Raw genomic sequence first — 20,801 nt, 5'->3', positions numbered from 1 at the left:
CCTTCCTAGCCAACAAGTCATATACATGGTCCATGAAGTTGTATCAGATTACCATTTTGAACATTACCTACCCTAAAGAAAAATCAATAAACATTTCTCTGAGCTGCAAACATTACTTTGCTTTCCCACATGAAGTTTACTGATCAAAATTATATTACATTTTTCACTTAAGGGTCTATAGATGACTACATTTAACCTATAGTCATCTAGCTTAGATTGCAAACTCCCCAAAGAAAGAAGCCAAATTCATTCATCAAGTACTCCTAGCACCTAAATAACTACCTAGCACTCATAAGTGCATAATATATATGAATTCACTTTAACCATTTCTCTCCATGTTTTCTCATCCATCAAACAGAATTAAGAATATTGTTCTTTGGGACCTTCCCAATGGCACAGCTGGTTGAGCACAGCACTGTGAAGCTGTGCTGTGAATCCTCTCACCCTCCTGTACCTCTGGACTGTACCCCAGATCTTGTAAAATTTTTTTTTAAATAATTAATTAAAAAAAAGAATGTTTGTTCTTCCAAGGCTGTTTTTATATGGTTGTTACCAATTATCCAGCATGTCATGGTAATACCTATACAAATTCATTTCCTAAGTTGAAGCCAAACCCTTGTATGTAATATTTTTTTTTCCTTTTTCTAAATCTTGTACAGCTATCTGCATAGTTTGACTTTGTTTTCTCCTACCTGATATTCTGCCTGGCTATAGATAAAGGAATTCCTGGTTTGTTTTCCTACAATTGATTGCATGTGATATGATGTCCTATAGAAACTATTTATGCAGAGAAACTATTTATGAGAGTTCTTTTCAGAAGCAAATGAATATGAAATAAAATCTCAGGGTAGGGGGTGGGCAGAGTTGCTTGCTTGCTCTACCCTAACCCTGAAGATACTATTCTTTTGAAGGGATAAAAAAATCTAAATAGTCTGCTAGAAACTATATATGATGCTTCTACTCAAATGTAGTTTTTTAATAAATTTTTGCTTCTTTAGTCGATAGAAACAGCAGTAGGAGAAACAATCTAAATGTACCTCAACAGATGGAGGGGTATATAAATTGTGGTATATCCATACAGTGGACTATTATGCCACAATCAAAAGGAATGAATGACTGACACTTGAACCATCAAAATAAGTATGCTGGATGACAGAAGCCAGACCAAAAGAAGTGACAAAGAAAGTACATGCTATTTGATTCCATTTACATAAAACTCTTGAAAGTACAAACTAACCCTAATAATGATAGAAAGCAGGTGAATGATTGCTTAGGTATTCAGGAGAGGTCAAGGAGGAGGGAGGGAAGAATTACAAATTGTTGTGAGGAAGCTCTTGGAAGTGATAGATTTGTTCACTTTTGTGATTGTGGAAATGGTTTCATGGGTATACACATCTGTAAAAACTTGTAAAATTGTGTATTTTAAATATATACAATTTATTATATGTCAATTATAAATCAAAGCTAAAAAAAAGAATAAGTGAACAGAGGTGAATGAAAAGTGAGACTCTCCAAGAACATTTATAAACAATGCTATTTTTAAAGTGGTTTTCAAATAAGAAAGATATTCAATATGCTCAATACTAACAAAATACCTTTCCAGAATGACATTTTCCTGAAAATGTCATTTTCTTGGAAGATAGGAATTGTATTTTTGAAAGGAGCAGCCAGGTTGCAAGCAGATGATTAATTATCATGGAAAATCATTGATGTATCATTGCAATTTCACAGTATTTCTTACAGTTAAAATAAAGCTCCTTCATATCTCTCAAAAAGGTATTGTGAGGCTTTAATTGATTTGTGTTGGTAAAAACCCTTGGTTACCATCATGGAAAATAATTGAATTAAGCATCAAAATATAAATGTACAACTTTTGTTATTGTTTTTAATATTTATTTTTCTTTAAAATAAACACTGCAGGGTGCCAACTATCCTAACATATTATTAAATCAGGAAAAAACTCAACACAGAAGCTTACACATCTGTTGATTTAATGCTGAATTACAGAATCTATATAGATATTTAAAGAAACTCGTGTTGCTATCTCTACATAGTGGATAATTTTGCAAATGCCACTTGCCCACTCAAAAAGTAATAGCAATAATTTGTGCAAAATGCACTAAGGTATATAAATCCTAAAACATAACCATATGCTTTGTTTATGAAAAGCGAGTTGTTGGGGGTGGTGTTTTTTGTTTTCTTTCTTGGCCTTCTCTTTAGAAGAATAATTTAACATTAACTAAACAGCATAGTAAGGAAATAAATATAAATAATAATGTTTATCAGAGGACAATGCAGGTACTTATGGAAATGGAGTAACTCAGAGTTTGTTTGAAAGGTGTTTTAACAGGCCGTGTGGAGAATAACAGGCACAGCACGCAGCTGAACAGTGACTGCTCATAATTGTCCTTGAGTATCACTCAACGGCGATCCACGCACACTGGATTTTTAGTAATTGTTAAACAGTAAACAGTAGTCTTCATAATTTTAAAATTGAAATTTGATATTGTAACTTAACATTCAGTGAGCAAGTCTGGAGACTGCAGTTCCTGACTATTTACAAAGCAGAGATAAAGATGTTCCTATTTTATCTGTGTTCCAACCAATCTAACCAGACATGATTAGAGAAAAAAACCCACTCAAGAAAGTTTTGGTTAGTATATGAAACAAGACTATCCATTAGGAGATAAATATTTTAAGAAGGATCTTTGCTCTAGGTTAGAGATCCACAACAAAGGGGATGATGGTTTCCACATATTGGATGAGAATGTCATTATGAGGCAGGTAGGGATACCTGCAATTCATTATGGTCAGCTTTAAGGAGTTCTACAGTTTATAAGGCCAGAAATATAATAATCATAAGTCACAACTGGCAATTTAAATTTAAATGTAAATTAATTTCCTCATGTGCACTGGCCACATTTCAAGAGTGCAGTAGAGTCAGATGGTTAGTGGCTCCTATATTGGACAGTACAATATAGAATAATACTTCATCAGAGATAGCAGATAGCACTGGGCTAGAGTAAAGCAGAGGCCAGCACAGGGATGCTGAGAGGGACTCTGTAATGTGGATTTGAAAACAGGGATGCACACTAGTTACAAAGGGGCCATATCACTCAACTTCCAAAGAGAAGGGAGACCTTGGTTCATAGTCTGGTTTTCAATAAACAGCCTAGGGTTTAGGTGCCTTTTATGTCCCCATGCCCTCTGGGACCTCAAAACTGAGTGTGTATTTTCCATAAAATATTAAATCAAGAGAAATTAAGACAGCACACTTAATGTGAAATAAAGTTCATATACTCCTGTTTAAACACAGATTAGAATTTCTGTCAGAACAATGCCAGTGAAAAGTTGACATTCTAATTAATACAATTTACATTATAAAGCACTGAATATCTTTATCTTGCTATTATGAAATGCCCTCTTTAAAAAAATAATAAAAAGGCTCTACTCAATAGAGAATTGAGTACTCAGGGCAGTAGTTAAAATCCTTGTACAAGAGAGGTGGTTAGGTCACTGGCATTTTCACACCATCAACACAGGTCTCCAAAACCGAAAGCAATACATTCATCCTCTACCACATAGTTTTGCCATTCTTCATCATCCACAAGGCTATTTGCATGCAGCATTAGGACTTTGAGACTTTTTTCTTGCAATGATATAAAACACAATGTAAAACATAAATAACAAAAAATTAAAACATCCTCTTTCCCCTCTTCTCTCTCTCCCTCTCTCTACAGCTCCCCACCCCTCACCATCTTTCTCTTACTTAACATTACAGACAACAGTTCTGGAAACCTGGAAAACTGCAGTCATGTAGGACTCCCACATAGTATTTACTCCATCCAAATTCTGTGTGTGTAAGAGGGGCAGAAAATCAACCCCACAGTTGGGTACCCAAGGATTCGTGTTCATTGCCTTTGTCAATTTTATGCTATTGGTGAAAGGAATAAAGATGAGATCCTTAAAGCTTGAATTTTCATTTCCTATGACAACGTGCTTTTTCTTCATGCTTTATCACACTCCACTACTTGGTTTCCACCCCTTCATAATTGATATCGGCCATTTGAAGCATTCAGTAAAAACCTCATGAGGTTCATCAAATGTCCCCCAGTCTATAATTCTTGCTTCTAACATATTCAGAAGCACATTCATCCAAGTGTTTTCCACTTCCGCTCCATGGTTGTCCCCATGCACAGGGACGAGTGCAGTGACAGTTGTATTAATTATGCTAAAAAACCCACATAGCTACAAAAATGATGGAGATCATCATTTTAAATATTTTATTAAAATAACCCAGTGTAGAACAGATAAAGTATATCCTCCTGGTAATGAGAGGTTCATTAATTTTACAAGAATTCTAGAAAGCTTAGAATGGTCATCAAAATTATCTCTTCCACTTATTTTTTTAAAAATGTGGAAAACCTTCTATTGTGAATTTAGAGAGCAGGGGTCTAGTAAAATTTTCTAAGATAGTTCTAAAACAATTGCTTTTCTGGAAAAAAATTTTGAAAGAATAGCTTGAAATATGGAGGATTTAGATTTTATAGTATTATTTGAAGTGGCTGTAAATTTTCAGCTTCTGCATTTACCCATTAAAGCGCATATTCATTAGCATATAGTGACTTCTGATAAGTAAAATGATATTCTCCATAACGAATGAGCAGCACATTAAAATTTTTTCATTACTAACAACAAGAACAGTATAATCTTGCTTACCAAGTGTGTTTCCAGGTACAGTTTAAGGCTATCTGTCTCTGCTTTAGGGGGAGTCCAATTCTCAGTGGTCTCCATGGCTTCATTTAACCATTGAATGAATTCATCCAGCTTGTTTACAAACCCCTGGTGACAAGAAAGAAAAAGGGGAGAAAGAATAAGAAAGGCATGTTAGTTTGTTATTTTTTTTAAATCAGTCTTAGAAATTCTAAACATCACCGAAGATAAAATTGATGTCACTGCTCTCCTGCCCTAGTTCCATGCCTTAGAACACAATTCCCACTACTCCTGGCGCTGAAATCTACCAAAATGAGGAGAAACTGTCCCAGACTTCTTCTCAGTATTTTTCCTAAGAATACTTTCCTCAGGAATTTAGATTGGATTGCAGGGTGTCACTGCAAAGATGACCTCAAATCATCAAAATATTTCTGGTGTCTGATAAGTGCCCCCTCACCAAGAAATCAGGTCAGGTCCGGAAGGAACACTCGTTGTCTTGGGAGGATAAAAGTATTCTGCAAGATGATGTTCTTTACTCAGAAACCTATAAATTTGAGTTGCTTTAACTGAACTAGAAATCTATTTTTAAATCACATACGTGTTTAAAGGGACTTGGGTGAGTTCTTCAGAGAGCCCAAATGTCTGTGGCTGAGCTTGGGTTCAAAGAAGTAAGGCCAGGTAGAAGAGTACCGATGACAGAAGTAAACATCTGACTCTGGGTGCTTCTCAGACATAAAGAAATATTCCTGGCTAGGAAACACGAATTACAATAATTCTGAAAATTTTCAAGTTGTGGTTATAAAAATTGATTGACCATTTAAAAGAATACATCTGTAAAAACAGAAAACATTTTTGAAAAAATGAAAGACCAGGTATGAACCTAAGAGGAAATGAGGCTGGGAGCTGCTTCCTATAGCTAGGTAAACAGCCCCACCTGGAGGTTCAAATGTGTAAAGACAGGCTTCTACATTTGATGCATCAAGATGGCTTTAAGACGCAATTAAACAGTTCTTCAGATTTGCCTTTGGATTGATTTTGATTCATATATTTAATGCTTAATTGAGGATATCCTGAAACTGAAGTGAGAAATTCTTTTGATTTATCATGCCTCTCAAAAGCTAGGTTTTGTTTTTAAGCTCTCTACTACATAATAGTTAGATTCATAATCTTTTAATTCAAGCAATTGATTGACCTCAAAGTTACTTGAAACAATAACAAAAAAGGATTTAAATGGTATACATACACTCAGAAACATATATCTATCTATCAGAGAGGGTTAGGGGCGAGATGAGGGCACAGAGGATCCTGAGGTTGGATGAGACAGGGATTCTGCCATGCTCTATTATGCATGGAGCTCAGCTTGTCACCCACCAATGTTCCTAAGTGATACCCAAAGCTGCTGTCAAAAACATTCCTACTGCCAAGTGTTAGAAGACAATCACAACTAGGGATGCATATCACAGTTCACTTTCACAAATGCAAAATTTTCCATTCACTATCATTTTGAAAGTATGACTTAACAAGGTACTTTGGCAAAACCAACAAGAAATACCATATTAGAGGCATCTTAATTAGAAATGGAGGCCAATACAATTACAACTGGTTGAATGACAGCTCAACAGTTGGAAACGAGATAGTTCAACATGCTTCAAGTTCTAGCTTTGACACTAAACTGATGACATCACTGAGGCTTCCTATGATCCTTACTCAGAAGAGTTTTTTGTTTTTGTTTTTGTTTTCAGTGAAGTGAAAATGTATCCAAAAGGGAAGGATTCATGAATTTCACATGATGCATTTCCATAAATCTTAGAGTAACTTTGATTTCATTGTCTCCCAAATACTTAACTCTTAACATAGAAACCATATCCAGTCATATTTTCTCAGGAAGCTTCCCATCCTTTAAAAATGTCAGTCCCCAAGTCCCTCTTTCTGGTAGACTGCCTAGGACCCAGAGTACTTCAGAAATTTACTTCTGACTTGATATTTACTATACACCTCTACAAATGTGTACTTAAATTTGTCAGCAGAAAAAAGGAAAGGATCTCTTAGAAGTGAAGTCCTAATTCCTGACACTCTCATAATTAGAATTCTATAAAAATTAAGAGAAATTTCACTGACCAATTGGATTTATAGACATATCATCTATAGAACCTGATCAGAGTATCAGAGTCTATCCAGATGGTTGATCATATTGAGATAAACATTGTATTTTGAGATAAACATTATTTAGACTTGGATATACCTGTGTGTATATACACACACCCCAATATGCACAGACACATATATTAATTTAGGGAGAAAATTAAGTCTGAAATAAATTATTTGGAAATTAATATGGTTAAATCCAGGAAAACACAGTGAGAGATGTTATTTGATACGTCACCAGTATTTAGACTGTTATCAACTGCTTCCTCTAAATAACAACCAAACAAAACAGTGTGTATATGTGATTGTATAAGGTTAGGCTTAGTTAGCCAAAGAGTATTAAAAATGTGTGTAAGATTTCCTAACAGAACCATGATTACAGCTAGCTGAAATCCGTGAGATACAGATGAGGCAAAACCCATGTATCTAGAAGAATCTTTTATGGACGATCATTTCTTGCAGGCCAGCCAGGCAGCAAAGCCAAGGCTGTCAGCTACAGAGAAAACAGACAACTTACAAGGCTTCGCTCTGGGTTTCCTCTTAATTATAACCCACCTTCACCAATTCTCATCTGTTACACATTTTTTCATCTCTTTTCTTACAGGTGTTAAAGTTTTATCCACCACAATAGAAACCTGACAAATCCCTATGTTCTTAACTTGTAATAAAAAGCTAAGCACTCCTCCCTCTTAGGGACACCTGAGCCTTCCACCTCCCGTCCTGCTTCTATGTGCAGCCACAAGAGTATAAACAGGAATCATGAAAGCAAATGAAGAGGAGTCCATTGAATCTTGATACCTTCGTCACCTGCATTTCTCCCCTTTCCTGGCCCATTTCTCTGTGTATTGTCACCAGTGTTCAGTGCAGTGGAAAGTGTACTAGGTACCAGCTTCATATCATGAGATGCTCTTCTTAGAAAGGCCAAATGAATGTCACCAGTATACTCAGCCACGTGATGTGCAGGAGAATTTACATTTGGACACATACAATACATACTTCAAAAACATTTGCAAAAGCTCTGTTAAAGTCATGATGGTGTGAATGAAGAAAAACAAGGCTGACATAGATAACATCAGTACATGGGGAAAAATACAAAATTTTATTTATTTTGTAATACAGGTCAAATACTAGTACAACAAATACAGGTTATTCATGTAACAAATATTAAGTGTCTACACTGTGTAGGCACACTGCTGGGCATTACTGGAATTAAAAAGATAAATATCACTAAAATTTTGAGCAGAACAGAAAACATGTCTAAGCACTGGCTTGCTGAATTCAAGTAATTTTAATAATTTAAAAAGCCTACTATCAATAAAGAGTTGGGACGTTTCTCAACCTGCATTGTGAAATGCACCCTGCCTCTGCCAACTTTCCCTATTCTTAGTATTTCCCTGTCCTTAGTATCTGTGTTTGTTTCTCTAGTATTCCAAGTTCATACTTTCCTGAAGAGTCAAAGATGACTACAAAAATCAGATGTACTTCATGACCAATCCAATGCTGCCATTACACTACATAGAAAGTACATTTTACAAATGTTCAACTTCCGTGCTACAGGCTTAATTGTAAATCTTTGAAAAGCCACATTTTAACCTTCTTTGTCCAAACTTCCACTGATGCATTTGCTCATTCTCTCTCCTGTCACTGTATATCATCATTTTCCTTTTGTCCCTTTCTGCCTCCCTGCAAGCTCTACAATAAAGTAGTCCCTAGGCCCCAGTCCTCCCAGGTCCTCCCCACCCCTCCACCCAACTGTCTCCTTCTGGATGGGTTTCTTGTCATACTCATATCTGAGTCTGTAAACTCTTGATTTGAGACAAGCCAGGATTCAAATTTCAGAACAAATCCTGGTCATCAGAGTTGGGGGAAATGGAACCGTAGTTAGCTGCGCAACCACCAGTTAGCAGCATAATTCCCACTTCTAGATCATTGTGTTTTGAAAGTTCCTTAATGAGGTGCTGTTTAAAAATCTTACTTTCAAACTTTCTACTTTAGAAATCTCTTTAAAGACTAAGAAGCATAGTGAAAGTGCATGCATGTGTACACTTACAGATTTATGAAAACTTTGCTAGAGCCCTCAATGGATTATCATACATTGAAGATTATATTTGCAAGGAAAATTTATAATCAAGTATTGCAAATAGCTACACACTCTTAACAGGTTAAGAATGCTCATTATTTCCTTTACTTTCCTACCTATTTGTCTCCCTCCTACACAAAGCTTGTTTGGTTAAATATAAACAGTGGGGGTAATTACTGTTGCTCTCTGGCAAGGTGGTTGTGTGGATAAAGAGGAAGGAAAGCCTTCCTTACACCACATAAGGGAGCAGGAAACTGATACAGCAGGAAACAAGGCTTGGTGGTTATCTTAGGGAGTTGAAAGCTTGGGGTAGCTTTTAATAAAATGACATGATTTTTAGACCAAAGTGAAACTGAAAATCACTTCTTTAAAAGGGGGATTGTCACCATAAACTCTGTGAAGTCATGCTGGTTATGGCTATTTTACAGGCTATATTTTACTGAGGATCAGAGAAGGTGAGTGATTTGCTGAGTGACAGTGGGATTAAACCCATATCTCATTCCAGAGTCTATTTCTCTCATAGCACCACATTGTCCTCTAGAAACAGCACTCCTAGAGACAAATCATCAGACCCAGGCGAAAAAGAAACATTTCTTCTCAGTCCCACAGTCTTGTCACTAAGGTAAAATTCTCTAAACTCTTAAGTCCTTCCCTTCACATTCGCTACTTTCTGGCAATTTTTCTGAAACGGGATTTGTGATAAGGCTAAATGCCTCACAAGAAAAGTGCTTTTTCTTAGCAAGCAAAGATCACTGTAAAGTTCATTTCTAATTTACAGAAAATTTTAAACTAAAAATTTAAGGCAGTTCCATGCTTGAACAAGCCCCATTCTACCAGTATCCCAATTATAAAGATTGGTCCAGCTCAGCAAGACGGTCCTCAGTCCCTAGGTGGTAGTTGAGTCAGTGACCTGAACTGCTAACTTCCTTTTGTTGTCTGTTGTTTGTATATATCTAGAGGATTCACCCCTAGAGGATTCACATTTCGCTGTGAACAGAGATATCAGCTGTGATGTGACCTCACCTAGATCACGATAGCAGAGGACCTGCTGAAGAGCATCAATAAACTGGACTATTTTCACCACATTTATGAAAAAAAAATTAGCCTCTGCTGTTGAATCTTTTAAATCATTAAGAAGTCTTTACTTCTTCCTTAGTATTTCAAAATTAAAGGATTCAGTGAATGATCCCTGAGCAATGCCAGCTAAAACAATATATAACCTTCACATAGCACCCACTATGTGCCAAGACCTTTTAAAAAGATTTTCTATACAATAAATAATTTAAGTCTCACGAAGACCCAGTGAGGTTGGTACTTCTGTCACCCCCATTTTGCAGAAGAGGAGAGGCCCTCATCTGGGTCTCATCTGGATTGCTGGGAAGAGCTGCACTACAGTTAGAAGATGGCATACTGGCTACTTGAGTCCAGAGCCTCACCGGCACCAGGTGAAATAGTGAAAGGTCTGCTGACCTCACAATCTAAGTCACTGGCAGAAGTTAGATGTTGAAAAACACTTAAATGAAGATTAATTATGTGGGGAAAAGCACATAAGGAAGAGAGAAAATTTTAAAATCATCATGAACCAGTGAAATGGTATGAAAAATGTTAAGAGAACAGTTGCTATAACCAGACAAAACTGAGTTTGATGCCAGGTTTCCCCCATCTCTTATTAACAACATAAATGAAATGAGCTTGTTAATAACCCTACACCTTATTTGCATTTTAGTAACTGTAAGATAGAGACAATTATATCCATAATGATTTTAAGAGAAAAAAATATTAAAACCAGGTGTAAAGTTAGGGCTTGATAAATGATTTTTAAAAATTATTCCTAAACAACAAGTTCCAAGTGATTTTCCGTCTCATTCACATAAAAGTTTTTGCTTATGGGCCTCCCTGGTGGCACAAGAGGTTAAGGTGCAGCACTATGAAGCTATCCACAGCCACTGCAGCATGAGTTTGATCCCCAACCAGGGAGCTAACCCACATGGTACAGCAAACCTCTCCTCTCTTGCCCGCTGCTCCCCTCAGCTGTGTATTTCAGTCAGTTCGACTGTTCTGTTCCACACACAGTCTCTGGTGACTCCTCTCACCACCATCCCCACATCTCTGGCCTATACACCAGCTCTTGTGTGCATAAATAAATAAATCCTTTTTAAAAAAGATTTTGCTTATTCACTAAGACAACAGCACTGTGCTAGCTGCCAGAGGGGAGATGGCTGTGAAAAATGCCCATACAGCCACAGTATGTGAGGTGACACCAACTGCTCTAGGGGTTCAGAAGAGGAAGTCTTTTGTCTCAGGTCATGAAAAGAGGCAGTATGGAGCAGTCAGCATCTAAATCTGCAGGTTAGCAAGGATTTCCTTACCTCTCTCCTCTACCTGTGGGTCTGAAGAGAAACACAATTACCTATTAGCAACCACAAGTTTAAGGATAACCTGACTTAACTTTTCAAAACAGGACACGCTTGGAAACTGCTTTTATATTAGCAACGGGCTACCAACGACTAATCGCAATCCTCTTTTCCCTACCCACAAGGAAGCTTTATTTAGACTCTGATAACTAGGAAAATCAGAACTCCATTTAGAAGCAAAATTATGCACCGAGATTTCACATGTATATCTGCAAATACATAAACATATATACATATATAATCCTTCATTTTTAATTAATTCTACATAATTCCTGTGTGAAATGACTAATTTAGATTCTTATACAAAAGTACTCAAGGGCAATTTACCATGCCCAACAACTTATTTATGTATTTAATGTGCCAGCAAAACTCAGAAGCTCAAAATAAATACCAGGGGGTTAAAAGTGGTGCTTTGGACTCTTCTACCTTATACATTTACCTACATTCCTACTCACAAAACCCAACACAGCACAAGTAATTGACAGAGGGAGGATATGGTGCATATTTTTAGGAGAAAGAATGAAGAGAAAATGAAGTGATTCAAGACAGTTTTAACTCTGATGTTACCAAAAAAACTCACATATTGAAATGTTTTATGAAATATTTAGCTTCTCTTCTAAAGGCTGAAAGGGATGTCATTAGAATATTAAAACTTTCCTGATAAAACCATCCCAGAACAAAGGTTAAAAAGCTATCAACTGGAAAAAGAGCAAAAAAGGCACAGTATTGTCTAAAAACTGACCGAGTGAGAAGTCCAATTCTGAAATTGATGTCCTGTAGAAGGGGTAAATTGAGTTGAATACCCAATTTCTTTAAATATTATTGACAGTGATTTCAAATGAGAAAAAAAGATCATAGAAAGATCCCAAATCCCCATAAGGAGAAAGGGTTTCCTCCAGAGGCTTTGAGTTCAATTGCTCCCTATTGATTTGTGAAAAGCGGTATCAATAATTCTAAGGACAAAAACAAAATTGAAATGCACATCGTAAGTCTGATAAAAGCAGATCTGAATAAAATAATTGGGAATAAGCTGGAACTCATAATAGGCTAATACTTATTTCTGTCCCGCACTTATTTAATCCTTACCACAACCCTACACTATAAGATTCCCATACTCTCCATTTTATAGAGGAAGAAACTGAAGCACAGACAACCTCAAATACAGCTGTCAGAGGAAGCTGGGGATATTCCCAGATAGTCTGACTGCCCCAAAGCTTTGCTCACTTTCTCTAGGTGAAACCTTGCCCCACGTAGCCCTAACCCTCCCGAAGCACTGAATGAGCAGAACTGATCATCTTTAAATCCCAACAAGGACCTGGGATGTTCATAAATTAGATTTTAAGATTATGATAGTTTAATGGTTAACTATAGGTTTTTTATATCCAGTATTATAAATAACAATACTTAACATTTGGATGCTGACTATCTATCTATCTACCAGCTATTCTTCAAATAACTTATGTAGTGATTTAATCTTCACAAATTTCCCTATTACACAGATGAAGAGGCTGAAGCATGGAGGAGTTATGTAATTTATTCAAGGTCATAAAGCCATTAAATAGCTATTAAGTAGTTTTGTTTCAGAGCCCAAGCTCTGAACTACTACACCATCCTGGTTTTTTTTTTTAACCAGACTTACTCCCACAAGGTAAACAGAGAGAAAAACAAAGGACAGTAAACCCCATTGTTGTCCATTTCCCAAGCCTTAATGACAACTCCAGTCTACCACTCCTCTCTCCTTTCTATTTCTCCCCTTCCTTCCTCACCCCTCTTTTCTCTCCCCTTGCTCATTCCTTCTCTCTTTCTCTACAGTGACTTTGTTAGGGTTCATCAGTTACTTTTAATAAACATATTTCCCAACATTGCATAAAGTTTTTTTTTTTAAAGATTTATTTATTTGTTTGTTTATACAAGCACTGGGTACAGTCAGAAGCGCGGGAGGGTGAGAGAATTCACCAGAGCCAGAGCGGGGAACAGAACAGGCAGAAGGACCGAAGTACACTGCTGAGGGGAGCAGCAGGTGTGGCAGGAGAGGTCTGTTGCACCATGTGGGACCCTTGCCCCAGTGGCTGGGGATCGAACTGGCGCTGCAGAGACTGTGGGCAGCTTCGCAGCCCAGCGCTCACCCCCTGCGCCATCAGGGGAGGCCCATTGCATAAAGTTTTAATGAAAAGGGCTGCTAGTTCCATACACTAAAGTACAGAACTGAGAACATTGTTATAATCCTGTTTATACTAGTTCTAAACACTCTCCTGACTAGCAAGATCTTGCAAATCCGAACTAGAACACATATAGCTGAATAGGAGTTCTTGTAGAATAAGATTATTCAAAGATTACCTGTGATTGCTAAATTGTTGTTTATCTAAGCATTTAAAATTTTCTCTAGGGGACATAAAGTTCTTTAGTAATAACAAAGCTAATAATTTTAGGAAAAAATTGGAATTTGATGTGTAGAGTTTATCATGCCAAATGGGGGGGAGGTCAATTTTTTACCAGAGAACTTCAGGGTGGTGACTCAGTAAAGCATAAAAACTCACTAATAGTCACTGCACTATTAGAACCAAGAGGACAGAAAATAGTAGGACCTAAATACAGCTTCTTGGAAAGGGAAAAAAAAGAGGAATTCCCATGCAGATTATGACTCATTCAGTGTAGGTGATACGATATTGGACATAAAGCTCCAAAATATATTTGGGGAATCAACTCCAATAGCAAGAGAAACAAAAGCAAAAATAAACAAATGTGACCACATCAATCTAAGAAATTCTGTACAGTGAAAGAAACCACCACAAAATAAAAGGCAGCCTACAAACTGGGAGAAGATATTTATACATTATGTATCTCACATGAGTAATCCAACAATAAAAATCAAAATAAGGATAAAAAATTGGGATAGTTATCTAATATAGATAATACACAGGCACATAAAAAATGTTCATTATCACTCATTATAAGGGATATAAGGGAAATGTATATCAAAACAATTACCTCACACCCTATGACAATGAACCATATCAAAAAAAATTGAAAAAAACAAGTTTTGGTGAGGGTATACAGAAAAAGGAACTCTTGCTGTTGTTGGGAATGCAAACTGTTACAACCTCAATTGCAAATGGTATGAAGATTCCTTAAAAAAATCAAAATGGAAACATCTTGTGAGCCAGTAATACCATTTTTAGGTATTTATACAAAGATTATTATAACACTAATATGAAAAAATTATTGCAGTTTTATGTTCATAGCAACAGTATTCACAATAGCTAAGAAGACATGAAATCAATCTAAATGGCCGTCGATTTATGAATGAATAAAGAAATCATGGTATATCCACTCAATGGAATACTACCCAGCTATTTAAAAAGATGAAATTGTGCTCTTTGTAAAGGTATGAATGAAACTTGAGGTAATTATGGTAAGTGAAATAAGTCAGAAGATGAAAGACAATTACAGAATGGATTCACTCACTTATGGAATAAAAATAACCAAAGAAAACAAATTGGCAAAGCACATGAAAAATAACTCTTAGGCTTTGTGAAAAATATAGTGGCTACCAGAGTGGGGAGAGGAAGGAAGGAGATAGACACTGGATCTTTGATGACAGGTGAGTGAAACGTGTGCACATGTCTAAGTGTAAAGCCATGCCCTCTAAATTACATAATTTTGTAAATGAATGGTAAATCAATAAAAGAAATTCAGAAAAAATATAGTTTACAGGAAAATATAGTATACTGTGTTCTCTAACACAGTATTAGAGAACATGAGTTTGGTTTCTTTTTTTTTTTAAGATTTATTTATTTATTTATACAAGAACCAGGGTACAGGCCAGATGCACAGGAGGGTGAGAGGATTCACCAGAGACACAGCAGGGAACAGAACAGGCAGACTGACAAAATACACTGCTGAGGGGAGCAGTGGGCGAGACAGAAGAGGTCTGTGGGCCATGTGGGACCCTCGCCAGCCGGCCGGGATTGAACCAGCGCTTCAGAGGCTGCAGACAGTTTCACAGCGCTGCGCTCAACCGCCTGCGCCACCAGGGAAAGCCCACCCACAGAGGACTTTTAAAGATAGTTTATCGAAGGGGGCGGAGCAACATGGCGGCGAGGAGACGCTGCGAGTAAGATCTCCCATTAAAAAAAGTTAATAGGGAGGAAAAGCGGCAGGTCCCAGTGAGAACTGGGACACGGAAGATAAACGGACGACTCCAGCTAACTGCCCGAAGAAGAAAGTTGCCATAAAAGAGGACGAGAAGGGAGGGAAGCGCAGAATCCTGCTCCCCTCCCCCGCCCACAGAGGCGGCACTCTCCGACCGGCAGAGACGAGGGAAACAACAAACCAAAACGCCCAACAAGAAAAACGGACGCAGCAAGTGGGACTGTGAGTGGAAAGGAACTATTTCAGCCACCACACCCCGTGAACGGGAGCTGAGGTGAACCCTGCAGGATCCGCCACGGAGGTGAGCTCCAGGCGCCATTAAAGAGAGCCCCGCCCACCAGGAGGAGACCAGCACCAGCACACAGCCCCGGCCGCCCGGTAAGCTTGCGCGAAAGCGGCGCTCGGATTGCAGCTGCCCAGGTCCCCGCGCCTGCGACCTAGGCTTGCGGGGAGACGGCGGAGGCCCTCCCTGAGTGAGCAGGAACAAGTCGCCCAGGCAGGGGAGCGGGATTCAAAAGGCGCCATTCCCGCGCCACTGATCTGGGCTACAGCCCGCGTCCTGGAACTGAGGGCTTTGGAACTGAGACCCGGGGCACGAAATTAGGGGCGTGGGTTCCCCACGACGGTGGGGCACAAGGCAGACACAGCACCCCAAAGCCGTTGAGGTGTACCCTACCATCCCCGCTCTGCTCCCTGTCCCACGGGGTGGAAAATCAGCTCCCCAAGGGCTCTAGGAGAGATCTCTGGCGCCACCTAGCGACTTGACCCCAGCACAGGCTCCTGAAGGAGCTAGTGGCCAGCTGGGGAGTTAGCCCACACCGGGCCCCTTCCGAACAAGTAGTCTGAGCCCACAGAGAGAGCGAGCACCCACAGCCGGGGCAGACCAGGCGCGCAGAAGAGTGTGCCTGAGACCAGAAGCGCAGGGAGTGTGTCCCACATCACCATTTTAGAACAGGGACATTTCTTCAGTAAAGACTACCTGCAGAAGGCTTCCTCAGGAGCCAGAGGTGAGCGGGGGAAGTTCGCCCACGCCAGACCCCCTCTGGCCTGCAGTCCAAGCCCAGAGGGGAGCAGGAACCCACCGCCGGGGCAGACCAGGCACACAGGGGAGTGTGTCCCCACATCGGCATTTTAGAACAGGGACCTTTCTCCAGTAAATGCTGCTTGAAACTGACAGATGACTCCTGGAAGAACCAGAGGGGAACAGAGAAGCCCACCCAAGATGCCGGCCAGTCCCAACAACACAGTGTCCCAACGCATACGGCAAATTAGAAAACAGACAGTAGGGAGGAGAAGAACCACACGCAACCTAGCAACTCTCCAGAGAAAAAGCACACCACAAAAAGAAAGCCAGCCCCCAGATTGCAACGACAATAACTGGGAAGAATTTCTGAGCCTTCCAGAAAGAGAATTTAAAATTGCCGTGATTAAAAAACTGACAGAAGTCATAAAGGAAAACAATGATAAGGGAAAAATAATCAACGATCAGAAGAATGCAATTGAGTCCCTAGAGAGGGAAAACAATGGTCAGAAGAAAGAAATTGAGTCCCTAAAGAGGGAAGTAAAAGAAATGCAGGAGATCAAAGAATTAATGGAAGAACTAAAGAATTCTGGGAAAAGCAATGAAAGCAGAATAGATGAAATGGAAGAACGAATAAGTAATCTTGAAGACACAGAAATAAAAAGAACCAAAACAGAAAAGGAAAGAGAAGTACGAAGGAAAAAGAACGAAGAAAGACTTCGGGAACTATCTGACTCCATGAGGAAAGGAAATATAAGAGTTATAGGAATACCAGAAGGAGAGGAGAGAGATGTAGGAACAGAGAAAATATTCAAAGAGATAATTGAAGAGAACTTCCCAAATGTGAAGAAGGAGCTGAAAATTGATATACAAGAAGCAAGAAGAACACCAAACTTCCACGACGAAAGAAAAAATACAGCAAGACACATAATAGTAAAGCTCCCAAGAATCCAGGACAAGGAAAAAATAATGAAGCTGGCAAGAGGGAAGAAACAGATAACATTCAAAGGAAAACCAATCAGGCTGACATCAGACTTCTCCGAAGAAACACTACGGGCAAGGAGAGAGTGGAGGGACATAGTCAACAGACTCCAAGAAAACAGATGCCAACCAAGAATACTCTATCCCGCAAAGCTCTCCTTCCTCTTTGAAGAAAGAATATGGACCTTCCCAGACAAACAGAAACTCCGGAATTTCATTGCAACTAAACCCCCACTCCAAAAAATACTACAAGGAGTCCTAAAGCCAGAACCTCAGAGCGACGAATAACAATGAAAGAAGGCCAAAAAAAAAAAAAAGTTATTAAAAGAATAAATAAATAAAATCAAAGGAAAGACAAACACAATGGCAAATACAGATGTTAACATATCAATATTAACTCTAAATGTAAATGGACTAAACTCTTCAATAAAAAGACACAGAGTTGCAGCCTGGATTAAGAAACAAAACCCAACCTTTTGCTGTCTCCAGGAAACACATTTAGCTACAAAAGATAAAAATAGACTCAAAGTTAAAGGATGGAAAACAATCCTACAAGCAAATGGACCAAAAAAGAAAGCAGGAACAGCTATACTTATATCAGATAAAACAGATTTCAAACTCAAAAAGATAAAAAGAGACCCCAATGGTCACTACATTATGATCAAGGGGACAATACTTCAAGAAGAAATAACACTCATTAACATATACTCACCAAACGAAGGAGCACCAAAATATATCAGACAACTGTTGTCCTCTCTGAAAACAGACATCAGAGAAAACACATACGTAGTGGGAGACTTCAACACACCACTATCAACAATGGATAGATCAACAAGACAAAAAATAAGTAAAGAAACCAAAGCTCTAAATAAAGACCTAGAGCAATTGGGCTTAACAGACATCTATAGAACACTAAACCCCAAAAAAACGGAGTACACATTTTTCTCAAGCGCACATGGATCATTCTCCAGGATCGATCACATACTGGGGCACAAGACAAACATCAACAGATACACCAAGATTGAAATCATATCAACCATCTTTTCTGACCATGAAGGCATCAAACTAGAAATAAACCATAAAAAGAAGGCAAGGAACTTTCCTACCTCATGGAGATTAAAAACCACACTACTGGAAGACCATTGGACTAATGAGGAGATCAAAGAAGAAATTAAAAAATTTTTTGAATTGAACGACAAGGAGGACACCAATATCCTAAATGTATGGGATGCAGCAAAAGCAGTAATAAGAGGAAAATATATAGCAATAGAAGCTCACATCAAGAAACAAGAAAGAACGCAAAGAAACAACCTAATCTCGAAGCTCAAAGATCTAGAAAAAGAACAACAAAAAAACCCCAAAACCAGTAGAAGAAAAGAAATAATAAAAATCAAAGCAGAAATAAATGAAATTGAAACTAAAAAAACAATCCAAAAGATCAATGAAACCAAGAGCTGGTTCTTTGAAAAAATCAATAAAATAGACAAACCCCTAGCCAGGCTCACAAAAGAAAAAAGGGAGAAAGCACAAATAAACAGGATCATCAATGAAAGAGGAGAAATCACAACGGACACAGCAGAAATCAAAAGAATAATCAGTAACTACTATGAACAGTTATATGGAAACAAGTTTAACAATCTAGAGGAGATGGACAAATTCCTACAACTCTACAATCACCCAAAGCTAGATAAAGAAGAAATAGAACACCTAAACAGACCAATTACAATTAGCGAAATTGAAATGGTAATCAAAAACCTCCCCAAAAACAAAAGCCCAGGACCTGATGGATTTACAAATGAATTCTACCAAACATTCAGAGACGAATTAGTGCCTATCCTTCACAAACTCTTCCAAAAAATTGAGAAGGAAGGGACAATACCAAACACGTTTTATGAAGCCAACATTACATAATACCAAAACCGAACAAGGACAACACAAAAAAGGAAAACTACAGGCCAATCTCCCTAATGAACACTGATGCAAAAATCCTCAATAAGATTTTAGCTATCAGAATCCAACAATGTATCCATAAGATAATTCACCACGACCAAGTTGGATTCATTCCAGGGGCACAAGGATGGTTTAACATCCGAAAATCAATCAACGTTATCCAACACATCAACAAAAAGAAATATAAAAACCATATGATAATATCAATAGATGCTGAGAAAGCTTTCGACAAAGTGCAACACCCATTCATGATAAAAGCCCTTGAAATTCTTGGGATACAAGGAACATACCTCAACATCATAAAGGCCATCTATGACAAGCCAACAGCCAGTATCATTCTCAATGGTGAAAAGCTGAAAGCAATTCCATTAAGATCTGGAACAAGACAAGGATGTCCACTCTCACCATTGCTTTTCAATATAATACTGGAAGTCCTAGCCAGGGCAATAAGACAAGAGAAAGACATCCAAGGAATCCAAATAGGAAAAGAAGAAGTCAAACTATCACTATTTGCAGACGATATGATATTATACATAGAGAACCCCAAAAACTCCACAGAAAAGCTAATTCAACTCATCAATCAGTTCAGTAAAGTGGCAGGATACAAAATCAACACGCAAAAGTCAGTAGCCTTCCTATACACAAACAATAAATCTGAAGAAGAAGAAATCAAAAAGACCATCCCTTTTGTTATTGAAACAAAAAAAATCAAATATTTGGGAATAAATCTAACAAAAGAGGTAAAGGACCTATACAAAGAAAACTATAAAACACTGTTAAAAGAAATAGAAGAAGACACAAAGAAATGGAGAGACATCCCCTGCTCATGGATTGGAAGAATAAACATTATTAAAATGGCCATCCTTCCAAAAGAAATATACAGATTCAATGCTATTCCAATCAAAATTTCAATGTCATTCTTCAAAGAAATAGAACAATTATTGATGAAATTCATATGGAATCACAAAAAACCCCGAATAGCCAAAGCTCTCCTGAAAAAAAAAGAAGGGAATGGAGGCATCAGACTCCCAGACTTCAAACTATACTACAAAGCCATAATCATCAAAACTGCATGGTATTGGAACAAGAACAGACATACAGACCAATGGAATCGAATAGAAAATCCAGAAATAAACCCACATATTTATGGTCAACTAATCTTTGACAAAGGAGCAAAGAATATGCATTGGAGCAAAGAAAGTTTGTTCAATAAATGGTGCTGGGAAAACTGGGTCGCTACATGCAAAAGAATGAAGCTTGACCACCACCTCACACCATACACAAAAATCAACTCAAAATGGATTAAAGAACTAGACATAAGACCTGAAACCATAAAATATATAGA

At 38.1% G+C, this 20,801-nt stretch overlaps 1 protein-coding gene across 1 annotated transcript in view; it reads right to left on the bottom strand.

Moving 5' to 3' along the window:
* The window catches only part of AKAP6 (A-kinase anchoring protein 6), a gene marked incomplete at its 3' end in the record, with an annotated part of 338,178 nt that overhangs the window by 219,402 nt on the left and 97,975 nt on the right, over positions 1–20,801 (bottom strand). The window contains exon 4 of the mRNA XM_084241293.1: positions 4,720–4,842. Coding sequence (XP_084097419.1) covers positions 4,720–4,842 — 123 coding nt within the window. The remainder of the gene's footprint in view (positions 1–4,719; positions 4,843–20,801) is intronic.

Source organism: Talpa europaea (assembly GCF_964194135.1).
Source record: "Talpa europaea genome assembly, chromosome: 8".
NCBI lineage: Eukaryota > Metazoa > Chordata > Mammalia > Eulipotyphla > Talpidae > Talpa > Talpa europaea.
This window is presented reverse-complemented; position numbering and strand designations above follow the sequence as displayed.